Consider the following 19,579-nt stretch of genomic DNA (forward strand, 5'->3'; position numbering starts at 1 on the left):
TACCTATTCATATTCACAAAACTGATACGTTTTTTTTCTCATCCATTCATTCATTCATTCATTGGGTAATTTATCTATAAGAACTTTATGGATGCCCTTATATGATGATGATACCAATCACGCTCATCAAATTTGTTATCATTTTTTTCAAAAAATAATTAACCAATTAAATTTTCTTTAATAATAATGAGAAATTGAATAGGTCAATATGTCGTCATATAAAAGCGAAAGATATTATTTGTTGTTGTGAATATCGTCAACAACAACAACAACAACAAAAGAAACAACGGCACGAACAAAATAAAAAAATTTAAATTTTTCGGGAAAAATGAAATGATTTTTTCTTCTTATCATCAGCATCATCATGATTCACGATGCTATGTAGAAAAATAAAGATTGATTGATGATGATACGGATACGGAAATATAATATCAGTTTTTTACCTGGAACTATCTTGAAAATTTAATATTTATTGCTCATTGAATGATATTCAATTATGTATCTACCACACTGATGATACGATATAATGAATTATCAATGGATAACAAAAAAGCAAAAGAGATAGAGAGAGAGAGAGAGAGAGAGTAAGAAAGAAAAATTACTTTTTTCATAATGGATTTCAAGGATAACGAAAGAAATTTTCAAACATTTGACATTTATGCTATAATTGGATTATTTCACTTTTCGAAAAAATTGAATTTTTTTTAAATTTAATTAATTTTCCGTTTATTCTTTTCTAGTCATCCATATAATTGATTTGGATGTTATCAAATTAACAAAATTAAAATGGCAAAAGATCTTTTTTTTCTCTCTTTCTCTTCATAAAATATATGATAACCTTCAATCTATGCTTGTTAATTTTTTAAATATCTTTTTGATATAATTTCATACACTTACATTTACACAGTTCATATTTAGAGATTCAATGATTTTAACCGGTGTGCCAAATTTTTTTTTAAACAAGTGTTTTGGCGCACAACAGGATCAATGATGATGAATTATGGTTATTTCAGTGTTTATAAAAGTCAAGAATTTTTTTTTCAATGAATTTTATTCTTCTAATTAAGTAATTCAATAAAATTCTTCATAAAAAATGTTTTCGACAACTATTTTGACAGTTGAGATTATAAAAACAAATTTTGACATTTTTTCAATCCGTTTGTACCCAACTAATATTAGATATATTCATCCATCAAATTTAGCATGGATTTTAGAAGATTTTCCACATTTTCATCATATCTTCACAGTAATATGATCGCTGATATTATCATCATCCTTTATGCAAAAAAAATAATAATAATGATATCAATTAATTGTTCGTTATCAACATTATTATCGGTTCAAATTGATAACAATTGATAATCATTGTTTCTGCATTAATCGAAGCAAAAAATTGTTACCATAACAGTGTTATATTTATAAACGGCATCAGATTTCATATATTTTTTTGGTACTTGTGAGTACCCTAAAAGACATTAAAACAAATAACATTTTGTTATGAGTGATTTTTTCAGTGTTTATAAAAGTCAAGCATTTTTTTCAATGAATTTCATTCATCTAATTAAGTAATTCAATAAAATTCTTCATAAAAAAATGTTTTCGACAACTATTTTGACAGCTGGTTTAGTTATAGTTGTTATCGGTGTTATCTAGTAAGCCTTTGTAAATGTATTTCAAAATCATTGAATTAATTGATGATACATAAATCAGTAAATATTTTAGATATTATACATTCTGGCAAAGGCAAGGAATAAAAGCACGTTCTGGACCCGATTTTGGATGGATGAGAAAACCATTACATGAATTTGTTCATGAACAAGTAAAAAAATATGGCTATATTTTCGGAGTTTATGGCATAGGACAACGTGCATTGATATTTAATGACCCAAAAATGGTTCGTGAATTATCAATTAAAGAATTGCATAAATTTCCTATTCGTTTTGGTGGTTATATGGGCAAAACCTCAATGATTCATTCGTTATTTATGATGCCAGCTAATGATGATTGGAAACGTATTCGAACAATTGTCAGTCCTGCATTTACTTCAGGAAAATTAAAAGCAATGATCACTCCTATTAACACGATTTTGAATAATTTTGTTCGTAATTTGGAAAGGCATGCTGAAAGTGGTGAAATGTTTGATGCGAAAATCTATACGAGTGCATTGACCATGGATGTCATTGCTTCATGTGCTTATGGAATAGAAGTAGATTCGATTAGTGAATCTAATCATCCATTGGTCAAACATGCTCAACGAATTTTGAGCTTGGATGTTTCATTAAATCAAGCTATTTGTTTTGTTTTTCCATTTTTGGGAAAATTCTTGAATTTAGACCCTTTTGATCGAGAATCTGCCAAATATTTTGATGACTTAACATTCAAAATAATTGAAGAACGTTTAAAAACCAAAAATAAACGTAAGGAATTCAAATATATTTTAAAATTCTTTATTCTTACTTGGGAAATTTTTCTTTTTAATAGAAAGCAAAGATCTTATCGGTTTAATGGTGGAACAAACTGTGAATGATCAGTCTGAATCAAATGGGATTGATAAAAATGAACAGAAATTAAAAGGTATAAGCCGTGAAGAAATAGCTGGACAAGGTATTATTTTCTTTCTTGCTGGTTATGATACAACAAATGTTACTTTATGTCATATAATCTACTACCTGATTAAACATCCTGAATGGCAAGATAAACTGTATGAAGAATTGAGTATAACCGATTCAAAATTAGATTATGAATCATTGCGAAATTTACCTATTTTGAATGGTATAATTTGCGAAACATTAAGGCTCAAACCACCATTAGTCAGTGTTCAACGAACAGCGGCCAGAGATACAACATTGTTGAATACAGGTATCAAAATTCCGGCTGAAGTATCGATAATATTCCATCCATATATTATGCATCGAATGCCTGAATATTTTCCTGATCCTGAATCCTTTAAACCGGAACGTTTTATAGGCGAAAATTCAATGGAATCATCTATTGCTTATATGCCATTTGGTACTGGTAATCGTCTTTGTGTTGGGATGCGTTTTGCACAGAATGAACTTCGTGCTGCTGTCGCACAATTAATTCTTCACTATCGTCTAATACCTGATCCTGATCTAAAACTTTATTATTTCAAGGGCAATGTTATACTATCACCAAAACAAGTAATGATACAAATCGCTAAACGTTGAGATAATAATGATTAACAAATTTCTGGATTCTATAAATCGGCAAAATTGATCACCAATAATCATCGATAATTTAATTATCATCATTCTTTTGATTGATACAATTAGCCAAAATAATAATTTTAGAAAAATGAAAAAACTATCATTATCATAGGTCTCTTGACCTTTAAATAATAATTTTAAAAAAACTTTTTCTCATTTTTTTATTTGGTCATAACAAAGATTATGATGAAGATTATTATGAGTTGATGAAAAATATGATGATGATCATCATGATCATCATTCAACTGAATTTTTATCTTTTTCAATTTTTACAATGATTTTAAAACAATTTTTTTTTTGCTAAAATGATTATCATTTAAATATGACATTGTTATACACACCATCATTATTATCATATCAAAAACGTTTTTTTGTTTTGTTTCTACTTTAAGATTATTATAATCATCATTCATAATCATTTAAACATTTTTATTTATGAATGTTATACACACCTACACACCTACCTATAACCGCCTACACTAAATATTATAAAATGGATTCATCATCAATGTGTTTACTGTAAACAAAACAGTAATGTGTATGTGTGTATGTGATACATCCATCATAATCATTCATTTATTCGGTGCATCCATTCTTTTTAATCTATTCTCAATTTTTTTCTGTAAAAAAAGAGACAAATATCGCGAACAATACGTACACACTGTATTTGTGTGCGCGTGTTTTCAAAAATTGTTATCTTTTTTACGCTAATGAAGCAAAAAAAAACATGGATGGCAATGGATTTTTTTTCGTTGTTAGATTGATGGATGAATGAATGGTCATGGTCCCTATAGGCTAGGTTAAATATGTTATTATGTTTGTTCCATTGTGTGTCCATATCTTGGATACAAAATGCATTATGAATGCCGAAAAAAAATTTCAACTTCTGAAACAAAGTAAACTTTTTTTTCTGTTCGTTTTGTTGTTGAACGATAACAAATGATTTTCTTTTTTCACACAAACACATAAGTGCGCATCCACAAAATTCGAACACTTGAAAAAATACCGGAACCAAATTTGAATTTTTTATTTTTAAAAAATTTTATTCAATTTTGCTTTCAAATTTCATAAATTTCAGCAGCTATTCATTTGTTTATTACGGTTGTCTCCGTTTATCAATAACTTTTAATGATGATTTTGTCGAGCTTCTTAATAAATCTATTCGTTCTAAACTATCCAGATTTGTTAATGATAATGATTGAAGATTAGAAGAATCAACACGAGGTGGATTCTGTTTCATCATCATCATTTTGTTAGTATTTTTCTGTTGTTCATCATCGAATGGTATGATACACGATTCTGGACTGCTATCATTAGAATGGATTGTTGTTCTCCTTTTACGGATCTTTGGATCTTTTGTTGATAAATTATGAAAAAAGAAAGAAAGAAAAAATGAATATATTAGATATATGCGATTATTAATAAATATTTTCTATGTGTGTATGTGTGCTCTTAACCATTCAATCAATCAATTATTTTTTGAAAAAATCAATAATTTTTGCTCCCTATTACACATATTTTGTCACACCTTATGAAATTTAACAAAACGGAAAAGTAAAAAAATATTCATTAACAATGGTTTGATTTGATGATTTCTTTTCTTGTTCAAAACAAATGATTGATTGACATGTACTATTTTCAACAAAAAAAATCAAACAGGTGATAAATGTCTACTGTGTGTAAATATAAGGAAAAATAGTTCAAATAACGATGTGATAATGAATTTCGAATGTCATCTCTCTCTCTTCTTCAGTTGTTGATTGAACAAATTCGATACAATAATACATTGTTGTAACAATTCTTAAAAAAATGAATTAATTTTGAACTCAATTTCAAAACAGAAGTATCACACACACACACAACACTGAAAGGTTTTCTATGTCTGAATGAATGATGAATGATGATTGATGATAGGACAATGGTCAGTGATATTTAAAATGAATGAATGAATAGAGTGATCATATTCCTTTTGATTTTTGTTGTTGTGTATATTGATTGAAATAATTTCATCAAATATCAATGGATTCAATAATTTTATAATTTTCAAAGAAAAGAAAAGAATTTAGTAAAACTTTGTTAAAAAATGTCATAACATTAATTGATGACATTGAAAACAGTAGTAGAAAAAAATTGTTAGTTTTTGTTTACAGGATAAATACCATCATTGAATGCCTTTTATGTAAAAAAATTTTTCAATGTTATTATTATTTTTGGATCATTATTTGGATCATCATCATCATCATCCATACTATTTGATGACACAATAAAATGTCGTAATCCTAAATTCGATGTTGTTTTTGTTGTTGTATAACATCATAATCAACAACAACAACATCAATGTGTGTAAGAGATTTAATGATAAATATAATAATAATAATAATTATGGATATAATATTTTATACATTTCTTTCTTTTTTATTTATTAGAATTATTATGCCATTATAGTAATGTGTTTTTTTTATTGTATTTGTAAAAAAAAATAATGTAATTACATCGTTTTTTCTTGGATTGATGATGATGTTGATTGTGTGGAAAGTATAGAAAAGCAAAAACAAATTTTTGGCCGAAAAAAATCGTATCATCTAATCATCGGATAACAAAAACCAAATATCTTTTCAATTCTCATTTATTATTTGTAATTATTGTATTTTGATCGATAAATAGCAGGAAAAAATCGATAAAAAAACTAGATCAAATCGATTTTAGTTCAATATTCATTTCTCTATATATTTTGTTTTTTTTGTTGTTGATCGGATTTAAAATGAAAATTTCAAGCATTGAAATTTTTATTCGATAGTTTCTGGATTATGAAAAAAAAACAGATTCAGTAATAATCATAATATTGCGGCTTACATTCAAACATGTAAAATAATAATTTCATATTATACAAAACAAATGATTATTCAAATAAGGATTGAAAAAAAAATTATTCAAAATCATCATCATCATCATACACAATGGATCATTTAGATCAAGAAAAATATTAAAAAAAATATCATCATTTATAATGATTTTTGAAACATCAACAACATTATGTTCAAGACATTTTGTGATCATCATCATCATAATCATTCAAGGATAATCACAAACAGATGAGATGCGATATATGTGTTTTCAAGTGTAGCAAAGTGTCAAAACGGAACAACTGTATATAAATCGGTGATATGTTTTTGTTAAATTTTTTTTCTGGAAATATTTTCAACACAATGATCATTCAGGATTCGAGTCACAACAACAACAGATTGCATTCATTCATTCATTCAATGGACAAACAATGAATATATGTGTGATAGGATTTCCTACTTGAATAAAATTGATTAAAATAATTGGTGGTTGTATGGTAAAGTTGACTGAAAACAGAAAAATGAATGATTTGTTTGCTTGGTATAAATCAATTCAACAAAACAAATGCGGAATGTCAAAATGAAACTTTTTTTGTTTTGTTTTGTTTTTTCTGGAATAGATTTCAAAGTCAAAGTCAAATGAATTAAATTGTTTTTGAAAAAAATTATCCTTTTCTTTAAATCAAAAATGTCATTGTCAAGATTTGTTGTTTTGACAATTGTTTTGACTTGGAAATGTCAAAAAGAATCCAACTCCAACTTTCTTTCTCTCAATCATTGAAAACAATTATTCTAAATGAACAAATAGATCAAAGATTTTGATATAGATAAAAATCCATAATTATACAAAATCTTCTTTGTTTCAAAAAAAAACAAATATGATAATAAGATTTTTCAACTTACGTGTCATCAAACAAAATATAATAAATATCATTAGAATTAGTATAAAAAATGCCAACATTCCACCACTAAATATCCATGAAACTGATGATGCTGATTCCTCTGTGAATAATTGATCAAATGATGATGTTGTCAATCGAATGATATGAACAGATCTTTTTCTATTCAATGATGATCTATGTGGCCAAATCGATAAAGCTATTGATAAATTGCTTGGAATATACATCTTGTATGTGTGTTTGTGGAAATTAACTTATTTTTTTTAAATAACAAGATTGTTTTAAACAGAAAAGCACCGAAACCAATTTAATGGATGGATCAAATAATTTATATGCAACAACAACAATAACAGGGAAAAGAATTTTTTGTTTTTTGCTTTAAACAATTTAGGCCCAAGAGAATTTCGAAATGTTAATTATATTTTTGACATAATTAATTAAATTTCGATCATTTTGTCGCCATCTTTTGACACTGTTTTGAACAGATTTCTCATTCGAATGTCAATTTTTAAAAACTGTAATAATTTTTTCATCACAATTTTACCAACTATAAATACGGATTTCAACACACTATGCTAATTCGGGGATAGGGCTACGCGCATAAAAACGCCACTTGTTGCGTATTGAGCAATTAATTTAACAAAATTGTTTCGGCTTTTCGTCGATAAATCAATGTGCGAATGTGGCCCTATTCCTTTTTTATTGTAAACAAGTGTGTGTTGCTGGCCTTTGGCCAGCAGCACGCACCTGCTTAGCCGTAGATTCTGGCAGATGAGCGGCTACGCCGCCCATCTCCCAAATCTTGGCTGAAGTTTTGTTCTTGCGATCGATCCAACTATTTATTCATTCGATACAATCAATTATTTGTTTTCTATACATTTGTTTCGGGTTTCACCGAAAATCGGTCCAAAAATATTGAAAAATCGCCAAAGATAGCCACAAATATTGGCGCTTCACTTAGTTCCTCCCGGAAAACCTAATTGCACAAACCTAACCTAACCTGCTTAAGGCCGCGGTCCCATTACAATGAGACCGGGGCCTAAGCGTTAACAATTGTTTCTATCCCGAGGCCATTCATGTTGCGCACGATGTTGCGCACATTGACTTTTTCTTCAGACCCTTTCTAACACATTTGTGTATTAAAAATTTCCTAACACATTTCTCTGTGCACGACACTTTTTTGTGCACGACACTCTCGAGAAGCTTCGCTTCTCGTGTTTATTATATAGATAATAAAATCAATGGAATTTTAATGAATTTAATGAATTTTTTTTGCTTATGAAAATGATGCAATGGTAAATAATTGGATTTTTTCTTTTTGGTTATAATTTCATTCAGCAATTTCATTGGTTGCCGGCGTTTTCATCTGTAATTTTGATGATTCAACACGGTTTAATTTTTTCAATCGTATCTGATAGAATCGTGCACGTTGTTTGGAAAAGAATAGAAAATAAATTATTAGAATAAGAATGATGATCGATGCTAAAACCGAAATAATAATCTTATAGATTAACATTTCATTATGATTTTTGTTGATTTCGAATACTTCACCCTAGATCAGATTTAAATTGATTTAGTAATTAATTATTTCAAGAAATTGTTTTAAAAAAACTTACATTTGTACATTGTGAATGTGTTTGATTGATTGGAATACAAAAATCGATATCCTGACGAACGCAAACATTTTCATTACAATGTTTTTTCCAATTTGTTTCTTTTCTAATCATTGGATCATATAATATAAATGGTGATCGTGAATTATCACCTGTAACCACTATACATGATGTTAAATGAATATTATCGATTATTATTGAAATTGAATCATTCATTCCATGTGTATAATTCTGTGATGAAATTGAACAACGATAAATATGACCAATATATTGAGATTGTTTTACGAAAAAATAAAGCCAATCATCGCGAATTCGAACATTTTTTGTTTGCCAATTTTTTTGTCTCGAAAAATTTATTTCAAAATTAATTGATTTTAAAATAGTTTTTTCATTAAAATCAATGATAATCATTCCGGAAATTTTTGTCGCTTGTGTTTGTGGCATAACAAGTAGATATCGATTACCATAAGGATCATAATAAAGATCCGTGTAAATTGTTCGACTTATATTGAATAATGGTGATGATTGTTTACCATTCTGTTTTGTTAATTACGAAAAAATAAATATGAACAAAAAAAACAAAAACAAAATTATAAACCTGATCTGATTCCATCATTATTGTATCGGTTCCATATGTTTCAAGCCACATTAATTTTGTTAAATCTGGACGAACAATTAAACCGTTTACTGTGTTCGAACCGGTTGCACGATATATCGGAAATGTAGCTAATTCATTCTTTTTCAAATCAATCACATTGATACCATCCATTACTGTTGAATAATATAATAATCCATGTAGCCAATCGAATGCAAAATGTTCTAATTTTTTTACTTGAAATTGTAAAACATTCAATCGAGTTGTTTGGCTATTTCGAAACAAAACAACAACAAAGAAATAAATATTAATTTCAAAAAAAACAATAAATGAATGAATTATAACAAATTACGTTTACCTATAATTAATTGGTTCAACATCGATTAGATTATTCTGACAAACAGTAACATATGCATTCCATGTTAGACTATAATCAAGAAAAATTATTGAACCATCATCATTACAAAATGAATCATTATGACGACCATCGATAAGATTTTTTGGATAAATTATTTTAAAATCTAATGATTGTGATTGACGATTAGATTTTTTCTGTGCAATTATCAAATCAAATTGAATCAATAATAACAATAATAATGATAATAATTGTTGAAAAGTAAGTGAATTCATTTTTGTTTCGTTTGAATTCTTATAACTTTTTAAAATATTTGCCGTTGTTTTTTACTTTTTTTTTGTTGTTAGTATTGTTCACAAATGATGATCAATGTAAAAATGATCGCAATAACATGAATATCGAACGATCAAAATGGATCTGTTTTTTCTCATGATTTAAAAACATAATGATTTTTTTTTGTTTTGTTTATTATTGTTACCTCGACATTTACAAACAAAATCAATTGATAATAACAACCAAAAAGAATAGATATCTATAATTGGTAATAACGAATTTTTCATCATCATCATCATCATCATAAAATTTGTGGCTATGAAAGGAAGTTTTTCGAATTTAAATCGGACGTTGTATAAATATGTGATCGTCGATGATTGTTTGTGGTTACCGATTGGCTTTGTCGTTTTATTATTATTATTATTATTATTATTATTTGCATGTTTCGTTTACCCATCATCAAATGAACATTTTCTACATCGAAAAAGGAAAAAAAACTTTTTTTTTCATAAAAACAAAGTTTGATCATCATCAAATGATTGCAATAATAATAATAATTTTAACGAATATGTGTCCTAGATATGTGAATCATCGATTGGAATTTATTATTATTATCATCATCATCATTTGATTTTATCATTATTATTATTATTCATGTTTTTGATATCATCAAATCAATAACAATTCAATGTTTTATACGACCCCATATCTGTTCTTTAGCTGTACACATAATTGTATAAATCAATGTGGTCAATATGTTGACAACAACGGCAACATAGAAAACATATGACCAGCTTTTTATTGTACTCTATTTTTTTGAAGAAAAAAAAACATTATGCAAATGAATCAAAATGTAATTATTTTCATGCAATAATAATTACCTCTTTTTCTGTGAATAAATTCACTACAGTTGGTACGATAAATCCAGGCATATTACCAAAACTATTTGTTAATCCCATTAAAATGCCAGCAAAATCAGGTGCCATATCAACATGTGTAGAATTATAGCCACTAAAAGTTGCGCCATTAATTGTAACAGCCAATATGAGTAGAATACAGCTAACATTTTGATTACATCCAACAATCGGAATCAAAGCGATACATAAAGCTGGTGGTATGAAAGCTAAGAGAATTCAATTGATTTTTTTTTCTTATCAATCAAAATCTAATATGATAAAATTACCGATAAAATTGTTTATCTTTCGAATGGTTGTTATCTGTAATCGTCCACTTGAACGTAATTTATCCGAAATAAATGAACAAATCCAACCGAACAATGCTTGACCTAGATAGGGAAGGCCTGAGATGATTGTATTCTATGAAATTATTTTTTAATCATTTTTTATTATTATTCACAATGATAATGATTTAAAAAACATACCTGAGTATTGTTTGTATGTAGTACATTTTTCATATACGTTGGCATATAAGTTAAAATAGTAAGAAAAGTCCAATTCTGTCCAAAATTTGTTAATATAAGGCCATAAACAGGAATTGAACGAAATATTTTTCGATATGGTATGGAGAATTTAAAATCAATTTGTTTACCACCACCATTATGTACAATATAATCGAATTCATTTTGTGAAATGAATGGATGCTTTTCCGGTGATTCAAATACAAGTAATGCATATAAAATGAACCAAACTATACCTATTATGCCAAGTAAATAGAATGAAGCTGTCCAACCTAAATTACTTTCATTTAATTGTGCTGCTATTGGTAATGTAAATACGGTGCCGAATTGTGAACCAGTATAAATCAATGTTGTTCCACGACTACGTTCCATTTTGGGCATCCATTGTGCTATCATCATATTCATACAAGGAAAAACAACACCTTCGGATAAACCCTGAATAAATCTTAATATAATAAGCCAAATATAACTTTGACGTGCAGCAATTGGACTTAATAATGAACAAATGGCAGCAATCAATAGGCTGATACAGAAAATCCATTTTCCACCAATTTTATTCGATAAAATTCCTGCCGGAATCTGTGTAAGTACATAGCCATAAAAAAATGAAGCTAAAACATAATTTTTTATCGATTCGGACCAATCAAATTCACCAACAATATTATTAATCTCTTCGGTTCCAGGACATTTATCATTCAAAATTAATGAAATTTTTGTTACATTTTTATTTACATTTGATGTTTTAACCATCGCAATGATGGCCATACTAAGTACAACTTTATATGCATAAACTAGAAAAAAACCGAATGAACTTAGAAAAATGAAAATAAAACGTGCCGGTATGAAACGTTGAATGAAACGTCCATTTGGTGATTTTTTCACATTGATCAACATTGCTTCCATTGTTAAATTTATTAAAATAAAATGTTTTTAATTCAACCAGAAATTACAAAAAGAGACGATAAAAGTTATAATTTTTTAACATCATATAATTTTATTATCAAATTTAAAAGAAAAACTATGGAGGAACGACAAGATAAGATTTAGATCAGCTATAAGGATTTTTAAAAAAATAATTAAGCAATGATGATGGAAAAAAATCTGGTTCATCATTATCTTATTTTCACTTTTATTGATCACGAGCATCGATAGATTGATCGATTATATATGATTTTTGTCAAACAAGTAAAAAATCAATAGGTTCAAAGTATTATAATAATCAAAAGAAATTAATTAACAAAATTAATCATTATCAATGTTAATCTTCAAAAGATCAAATACCAAAAAAAGAGAGAAAATATTTATTTTTTTTGTCATTTCAGGTAAATGTTGATTTGACTTCTGTTTTTTTTTCACATTTTCATATTCACACACATACATACATTGGCCTAGATTTTAATTTTTGTTGCTGTATTTAGCTAAATATTGAAATAAATTCTATCCGTTTTTTGTCTTGGAAAAAAGATTTATCAATTTATCTATGTAGGAAAATCCCTTTTTTTCAAATTGAATATTGAAATCAAGTTTTTTTTCGGGAAAATTATATCAGATTTTCATTTGAAAAACATTATCATTGAGCAATGATGATCTAATGATAATAATGTTAAAATTTATTATATTGAAATTTAATTATATAATGACGTAGGTGGTGAAATAAAAACATAAAATATCCATAGGTGTGTATGTTTATCCCTTTTTTTTCTTACATCAAATGAATCCTTTAGTTAGTTTCTCAAACAACAAACAAAAGATTTTCAAAACGGAGAAAGAAAAAAATAATTCCAAAACAAGTCAAGCTATTTTGTAGAATTTTTGCATCGTTTTTTTCTACGTTTACGTTGGTAGTTGTTGTTTTCAATACCTTACCTTGATTTTAAATATTATTATAAAGCTAATTTTGACTTAAAGAAAAAAAAACTTTATTTTGGACAAGTTGATTATGGAGAACGATGAAACAAACATTACTTGTGGTTTACTCTACAGATTCGAATCCTGAACATAAGATTTAACTTGTTGATCATTTGCTAAATATATCCATCATCATCTTCATCATCAACATCGTATGAAGAGAAATTTATCTAGATTTTTTTTACTTCTTTAAATTTATTCAGTTCTTATAGATAACAACATGTAATAGTTGGCCCATTTCTCATTTTTAATCATTCATCAACCAATGTAGAAAAGTCATTTGATTACTATGCATCTCTCTTTTTTTTCATTTATTATTCGTCTCTCTTCAAATTGATCATGATGGAAAAAAAGTGGTTAAAATAATTTTTCCAAATTTATCCATGTTTGTTTGTTTGTTTGTTTGTTCATGATTATAATTATCATCAAATCCATTCAAATTGAATTCAAATCTTTTTTTTTTTTGAACCAAAGTTATTTTTTCAAAACAATAAAAAAAAATCAATGAAAATAGACAAGTTTATATGATGAACAATTTATACTGAAAAAGTTTATCATCATTGTTGTGCAATATTTGTTTGTTTATTTAGTTTGGCGAATAATAATAAATATATTTACCATTCAACCATTTAATCATTTCGTGCGTTGATAAACAATTTGTTGATCATTTATGATGCTTTTTTTTTGCCATCGATCAAAAACAATTAGCATCAAAAGACAAACGCATACACACACCCACATTCCATGCATTTAATTTTTGAAACAACAGATAATAATTATATTTGTGTTGCGTTAATCGAATTTTATCATTTTGTTTGTTTGTGGCCAATTTTATCATTCATGTATACATTTCGAAATATATGAAAAATGAGCTAAAAACAGAAGATTGTTTGAAAACAAACAAAAAAAATAATCAATTTCTATTTGATTTATTATTCATATACATTCATGTACTTGATTTTTTTTTCTTGTCATTTATTGATTGAATATTGTACCTGGTGAATGATTTATCGCCATATCCATGATGATGTTGTATTCGTAAATTTGTTTGTTTGTTTTGTTTATATTTGAATGAATTGATGATAACACATTAAAAAATTGTTTTTGTTTTTATGAAATTTTCAAATTCATTGTATTTTTTGTTATTGTTTTTTTTAATTGAAACTTTTTTTTCTTAAAAAACATGTCTAAATCATCATTGCGTCGTTTATTTTTACCACATAAAGTTCAGCTACCACCTCGTACAGATGGTTGGTATGGTCGTGCATCATTGGCCAAAGGTGAACAACCACCGTTAGATGATACGACCATTAATCAATTTCGTATCAATATTTCGGATGAAGAATTGGATGATCTTAAAAAGAGATTAAAATCACCTCGATATTTCGAAGCAATCGAAGGAACAAATTTTCGTTATGGTTTTAGTGCAGAAACATTAAAACAGATTGTTGATTATTGGTTAAATAAATATGATTGGCGTCGTTGGGAACAAGAGCTTAATAAATATGATCAATTTAAAACACAAATCGAAGGATTGGATGTTCATTACGTACATATTCGGCCAAAAAATCCCGATGGTGTTGTCATTCCTTTATTAGCCATACATGGATGGCCGGGTTCATTTTTTGAATATTATAAAACGATTCCAATACTTACTGATTCATCATTAGAAGGTTTATCATTTGAAGTTGTCATACCATCTATACCTGGTTATGGTTTTTCCGAAGCACCACATAAAGAAGGATTTAGTTTCATATCGGCTGCACGTGTATTTGTAAAACTAATGAAACGACTTGGATTGAATCGTTTTCTTGTTCATGGTGGTGATTGGGGATCAATGATCAGTAAAACTATTGCATTAATGTATCCAGAAAATGTTCGTGGTATACATACAACATTCTATACAAGTTCACAACCACAAGGTGCTGATAATTTAAAATATTTAATGGCAAAATATTTACCCATCATTATGTTTAATAATCGTGAATCACAACGAACAATGTTTAATGATTTATTACATTATAAATCAAAATGGTTTTATGAATCTGGATATTTTCATCTACAATCAACAAAACCTGAAACAATCGGACCTGCATTAACTGATAGTCCAGTTGGATTAGCTGCATATCTTTTGGAAAAATTTTCTGCTTGGACCGATCCAACAAATGTTTTTAAACCAGATGGTGGCCTAACTGAAAAATTTACCATGGATGAACTGTTGACCAATGTAATGATATATTGGTTCTCCAAGAACATTACTTCAAGTATGCGTTTCTACAAAGAAAATGGCTGTCCAATCATTGGTGTATACAATAAATATCGTATTGGTGCAGCAAAAGTTTCACCAACAGTTCCGGCTGGTTATGCTGTTTTTCCTAAAGAAATGGTTCGTGTACCTGAATTCATTGTTCGTATGGCATTCGAAAATCTTGTTCATTATACGGAATTACCAAGTGGTGGACATTTTGGTGCATTTGAAGAACCAAAATTATTGGCCGAAGATTTAAGGAAATTTGCTTTCACTGTAGTTACAAAAGGCTGATTTTTGTCGTTTTATTTTGCAATAAAAAAAGTTTTTTATATTTTAAATTTTGTTAAATGTTTCACATAATAAAATGAATTTTTATTTCAATTAAAATTTATTATTATAAATCTGTTACTGGATGGAATCTTTTTTCATTATTATTTCGTCGTGTTCTTATGATTAATGGTGGTGGTTCTTGTGGTGGTATCGTTAATTTTCCTCGTTCATGCCAAACATAACGGTAAATATAAATGGCAATTATGATGATAATAGCAATCGTACCGATGGCCAAAAATATTGACAAAATAATCATCCATGTTGAAAGATGACAATGATAGCCATCAAATGGATAATCTTGACATTGAAATGATTCATAGTAGAAGATTACTTCTTCACGTTTCATTTGAAAAGTTCTAATTGATAAAATGAAAAAAAAATTTAAACTTTCAACTAAAATTTCGATCACTAGATGGCAATATAGTTAGGAAAAATTGTTTTTACAAAAAAATATTTTTAATCTCAGAAGAAAAATTTCAAAATAATTAGATTTAATCATATAACAACCACAAATTAAAGAAAAATTAGGAAATCAAAACGAAATAAAAACTCATCGAACCAAAACATTATCCCATAGCTTGACGAAAATGTTCACGTGCAATAATCATTCGTTGAATTTGAGCAGTACCTTCATAGATTTGAAATATTTTTGCATCTCTCATTAATTTCTCTACCGGATATTCACTATTGAAACCGGCACCACCAAATATTTGTACAGCATCCGTTGCACATTGATTTGCTACATCACCTGCTAAACATTTAGCAATGGAAGCCAAAATATGTATTAGGGCGTCCTTGATCGAATTCATATGCAGCTCTCATATAGGCTAATCTTGAGGTATTTATGCCCATAATCATATCGGACAACATAAATTGAATCGCCTGATGTCGAGCAATCGGCTTACCAAATGATGATCGTTGTAATGAATATTGTGTTGCTTCATCTAATGCACGTTGTGCCAAACCAACAGCAGCACATGCAACTGGTGGTCTTGTCAAATCGAATGCTTTCATAGCTAAAAGAAATCCTTTACCTTCAGCTCCGACAAGATTCTTTTTAGGCACAACAACATTTTCAAACGTAACACCACGTGTATCGGAACAACGTTGACCCATATTCCATTCTTTACGGCCAACTGTTAGACCAGGTGTATCAGCATCAACAATAAAACCGGTAAATGCTTCCGATGCTTTGGCTTTTGGATCTGGATTCGAACGTGTTAATACGAAAAACCAATTAGCATGACCAGAATTTGTTATCCACATTTTTTGACCATTAATAACCCAATCACCATCAGCATTTTTAACCGATTGTGTTTGAATTGCAGCAACATCAGAACCGGCACCTGGTTCTGTCACTGCATATGCACAAACAATTGGTTCGGCAACACATCGGCCAAGATATTCTTTTTTCTGTTCATCATTACCGAACAAAATAATAGGTGCTTGTGGTAAAATATTATTTCCAACAGCACTTGAAATACCAGTACATCCATAAGCCAATTTTTCTCCAACAATACAATGAGTTAATAATGATTGACCAAGACCACCATATTCTACCGGTATTCCATGTGTCATCAAACCTAATTTATGAGCTTTTTTCACTATATCCCAGGGAAATTCACCACTTTTATCATATTTATTTGCATTCGGTATAATTTCTTCTCGAGTAAATTTTACCACCATTTCAATCATACTTGTTTGTTCATCATTTAATTCGAAACATATTTTGCTTGTTGATTGAATATCACTAAAGAATCGATTTACTGATGTATTAATAATTGCTGATGATGATTTAATCAGATTTGTTGGCCATACATTTCTTACAAGATTCATTGCCATCGTACTTTTTTCCTGGATCAATTTTGATTTAGATGTATACAATGGCTCTTTTTTAAAACAAAATACAATTTATAAATTGAGCATCATTCTAGGTACAAATAATATGTTTATCATAATCATCATATTGATTGACAAATAACAGATGATATAAACAAATATCCAATAGAAACTATTATTATTATCCTTCACTAAGTTTGAGGTTTTTGTTTGTGTGCGTTTAGATCAAACTCAAACATGCATAGCCGTACAATTTCAAATGCACCATTAACTTTTTTTTAGTGAAAGTAAAATGGCTTCATTTATGAACAAAAAAAGTGTAAATTTCAATTTATAAAATCTAAATTTATATTTTGATTGATTTCTTATAAATTCAACATCTACATCTGTATATATTGAAAATATTAAATTAAATTCAATAATAATAATAAAAAAATCATGAAATTGACCAATCAAAATTGACCATCCTATTCATCATCGAATAAGATTATCATAATTATCATTATAATCATTTGATTATATTTGAATAAAATGAAGCTTCAAAATAGTCAAATTTTATTTTTCTTATTATAACCATGCATGTAATTTTTGGAAACAAAAAAAATATATATTGAAATTTTTGTTTTGTTTTCCACACACACTTGCATACAAAAATCTCACATCATTTATAATGAATAAAAATAAAATATTTTTAGATGAAAACAACAAAATGATTTCTACACTAATTAATAAACACACACACAAAACACACAATTATGGATATTACCAAGGACAATTTAGCTTTGATTATGATGACCACCACCACCACCACCACCATCATGCATAATTCTTATCTAAATTAATAATTGTTTTTCTTCTTCTTTTTAAGACAAAAAACAAACCAACTTTCTTTCTATCTTTATTCACACACAAAATAATCATAATGATGAAAATATTTACCTTGAATCAAAAGTATTGGCCATTGGGCAATATTTTTGTACCGAATCGGTTAGACAATCTAACAATGCCCATCGGTAACAGCAAGGATGTTTACCATTTAATTGTTCCGGACTTTCAAATTTATTAGATTGTTGTTTCTGTTGTTGATAATAATAATGATGATGATGATGATTAAAATGATGATAATTATTTTGTAGTTCCAATTGCCATGGTCGAATCCATGCAATATATGCATCATGTTGACATCGTCGTAATTCATCATTATTGTTCATAAGAATTTGACATTCATGGCCAACATTTATTGGCAAAATAAAATCATTATTATTGCCATGATGAGGATGAGGATGATTATTATTAACATCATCCATGTTAAACAATTTAAATTTGGAAATACCATTTCGTTTTATCCAGGATATTTATATAATCCATCATTATGAATTATGCAGGTAATTATCTGATTAGCAAAATCAATGTTATTTTATTTTTTTAATTGGAACAAAATTTATCGGATTAAAAAATATACACTGAATGGATTTGAATGTGGAAAAAATATGTGGGTACATTATTGAAATTCTAAATTTTCATATCAACTTGTTGATCAATGTCAAAACATTGAATTACAAAAAAAAGAAAAGATTTTAGATTTCAAAGTGAAAAACATATAAATATACAATTGGCCATGATTAAACAAACGAAATAATCAATTGAATGTGAATGATAATAAAAATGGAAAAATTTGGAAAACATCAATAACAACAGATTGCATAGTGCAATCGCCAAAAAAAAATGGATAGAATAAGCAATCATCAATTGAATAGATTAATTGATTATTTTGATTTTCATTTTTTGAATTGAATTTTTTCTTTAAAATTTTCTTTAAAATCAGTATTATGTCAGGTTCGATGATTGGATGTTTTTTCCCCAATTTTCCCGGATTTTTTTATTGTAATCATTCATATTTTTCTGTCAATAATTGAAAATTGATCAACACAAGTTTTTTTTTGTTGTTGGTCAGGAATCAAATTATTACTGTATTCGATTGTATAATGTAGTTTTTTTTCTGACAAAAAAAGAATTACATTATCACAAT

At 27.9% G+C, this 19,579-nt stretch overlaps 7 protein-coding genes across 7 annotated transcripts; 2 read left to right on the top strand and 5 right to left on the bottom strand.

Moving 5' to 3' along the window:
• Positions 1–1,467: 1,467 nt before the first annotated feature.
• On the top strand, positions 1,468–3,756 carry LOC142646405 (cytochrome P450 3A8-like). The gene is made up of 3 exons (XM_075825245.1): positions 1,468–1,652; positions 1,711–2,417; positions 2,482–3,756. Exons 1-3 carry the CDS (start codon positions 1,594–1,596, stop codon positions 3,186–3,188), a joined length of 1,473 nt encoding a protein of 490 aa, XP_075681360.1. The 5' UTR covers positions 1,468–1,593; the 3' UTR covers positions 3,189–3,756.
• Positions 3,757–4,230: 474 nt separating this feature from the next.
• LOC113798023 (uncharacterized) lies at positions 4,231–7,327 on the bottom strand. The gene is made up of 2 exons (XM_027348501.2): positions 6,974–7,327; positions 4,231–4,580 (listed from the first exon to the last, which is right to left on the bottom strand). The coding sequence occupies exons 1-2, from the start codon at positions 7,194–7,196 to the stop codon at positions 4,324–4,326; spliced, it is 480 nt and encodes a 159-aa protein (XP_027204302.1). The 5' UTR covers positions 7,197–7,327; the 3' UTR covers positions 4,231–4,323.
• An 800-nt stretch (positions 7,328–8,127) lies between these two features.
• On the bottom strand, positions 8,128–9,956 carry LOC113798013 (uncharacterized). Its single transcript, XM_027348491.2, has 4 exons — positions 9,536–9,956; positions 9,181–9,448; positions 8,586–9,119; positions 8,128–8,521 (listed from the first exon to the last, which is right to left on the bottom strand). The coding sequence occupies exons 1-4, from the start codon at positions 9,805–9,807 to the stop codon at positions 8,300–8,302; spliced, it is 1,296 nt and encodes a 431-aa protein (XP_027204292.2). The 5' UTR covers positions 9,808–9,956; the 3' UTR covers positions 8,128–8,299.
• A 425-nt stretch (positions 9,957–10,381) lies between these two features.
• Positions 10,382–12,205, bottom strand: LOC113797944 (sialin-like). Its single transcript, XM_027348416.2, has 4 exons — positions 11,187–12,205; positions 10,989–11,121; positions 10,687–10,928; positions 10,382–10,613 (listed from the first exon to the last, which is right to left on the bottom strand). Exons 1-4 carry the CDS (start codon positions 12,123–12,125, stop codon positions 10,491–10,493), a joined length of 1,437 nt encoding a protein of 478 aa, XP_027204217.2. The 5' UTR covers positions 12,126–12,205; the 3' UTR covers positions 10,382–10,490.
• Positions 12,206–14,313: 2,108 nt separating this feature from the next.
• LOC113797953 (epoxide hydrolase 1-like) lies at positions 14,314–15,719 on the top strand. Its single transcript, XM_027348426.2, has one exon. The coding sequence runs from the start codon at positions 14,314–14,316 to the stop codon at positions 15,670–15,672; it is 1,359 nt and encodes a 452-aa protein (XP_027204227.2). The 3' UTR covers positions 15,673–15,719.
• A 12-nt stretch (positions 15,720–15,731) lies between these two features.
• Positions 15,732–19,560, bottom strand: LOC113798007 (uncharacterized). The gene is made up of 2 exons (XM_027348483.2): positions 18,490–19,560; positions 15,732–16,067 (listed from the first exon to the last, which is right to left on the bottom strand). The coding sequence occupies exons 1-2, from the start codon at positions 18,855–18,857 to the stop codon at positions 15,776–15,778; spliced, it is 660 nt and encodes a 219-aa protein (XP_027204284.1). The 5' UTR covers positions 18,858–19,560; the 3' UTR covers positions 15,732–15,775.
• Positions 16,186–17,693, bottom strand: LOC113797959 (medium-chain specific acyl-CoA dehydrogenase, mitochondrial-like). Its single transcript, XM_027348432.2, is given in 2 exon segments — positions 16,186–16,487; positions 16,489–17,693. Coding segments are annotated over 2 exon segments (1,275 nt in total). The 5' UTR covers positions 17,554–17,693; the 3' UTR covers positions 16,186–16,277.
• Positions 19,561–19,579: the final 19 nt, after the last annotated feature.

This window comes from Dermatophagoides pteronyssinus, unplaced genomic scaffold (genome assembly GCF_027571235.1).
Source record: "Dermatophagoides pteronyssinus isolate colony J.1.1.1.1 unplaced genomic scaffold, Derpt_VIB-CSIC_2022.12 sq0003, whole genome shotgun sequence".
Lineage (NCBI taxonomy): Eukaryota > Metazoa > Arthropoda > Arachnida > Sarcoptiformes > Pyroglyphidae > Dermatophagoides > Dermatophagoides pteronyssinus.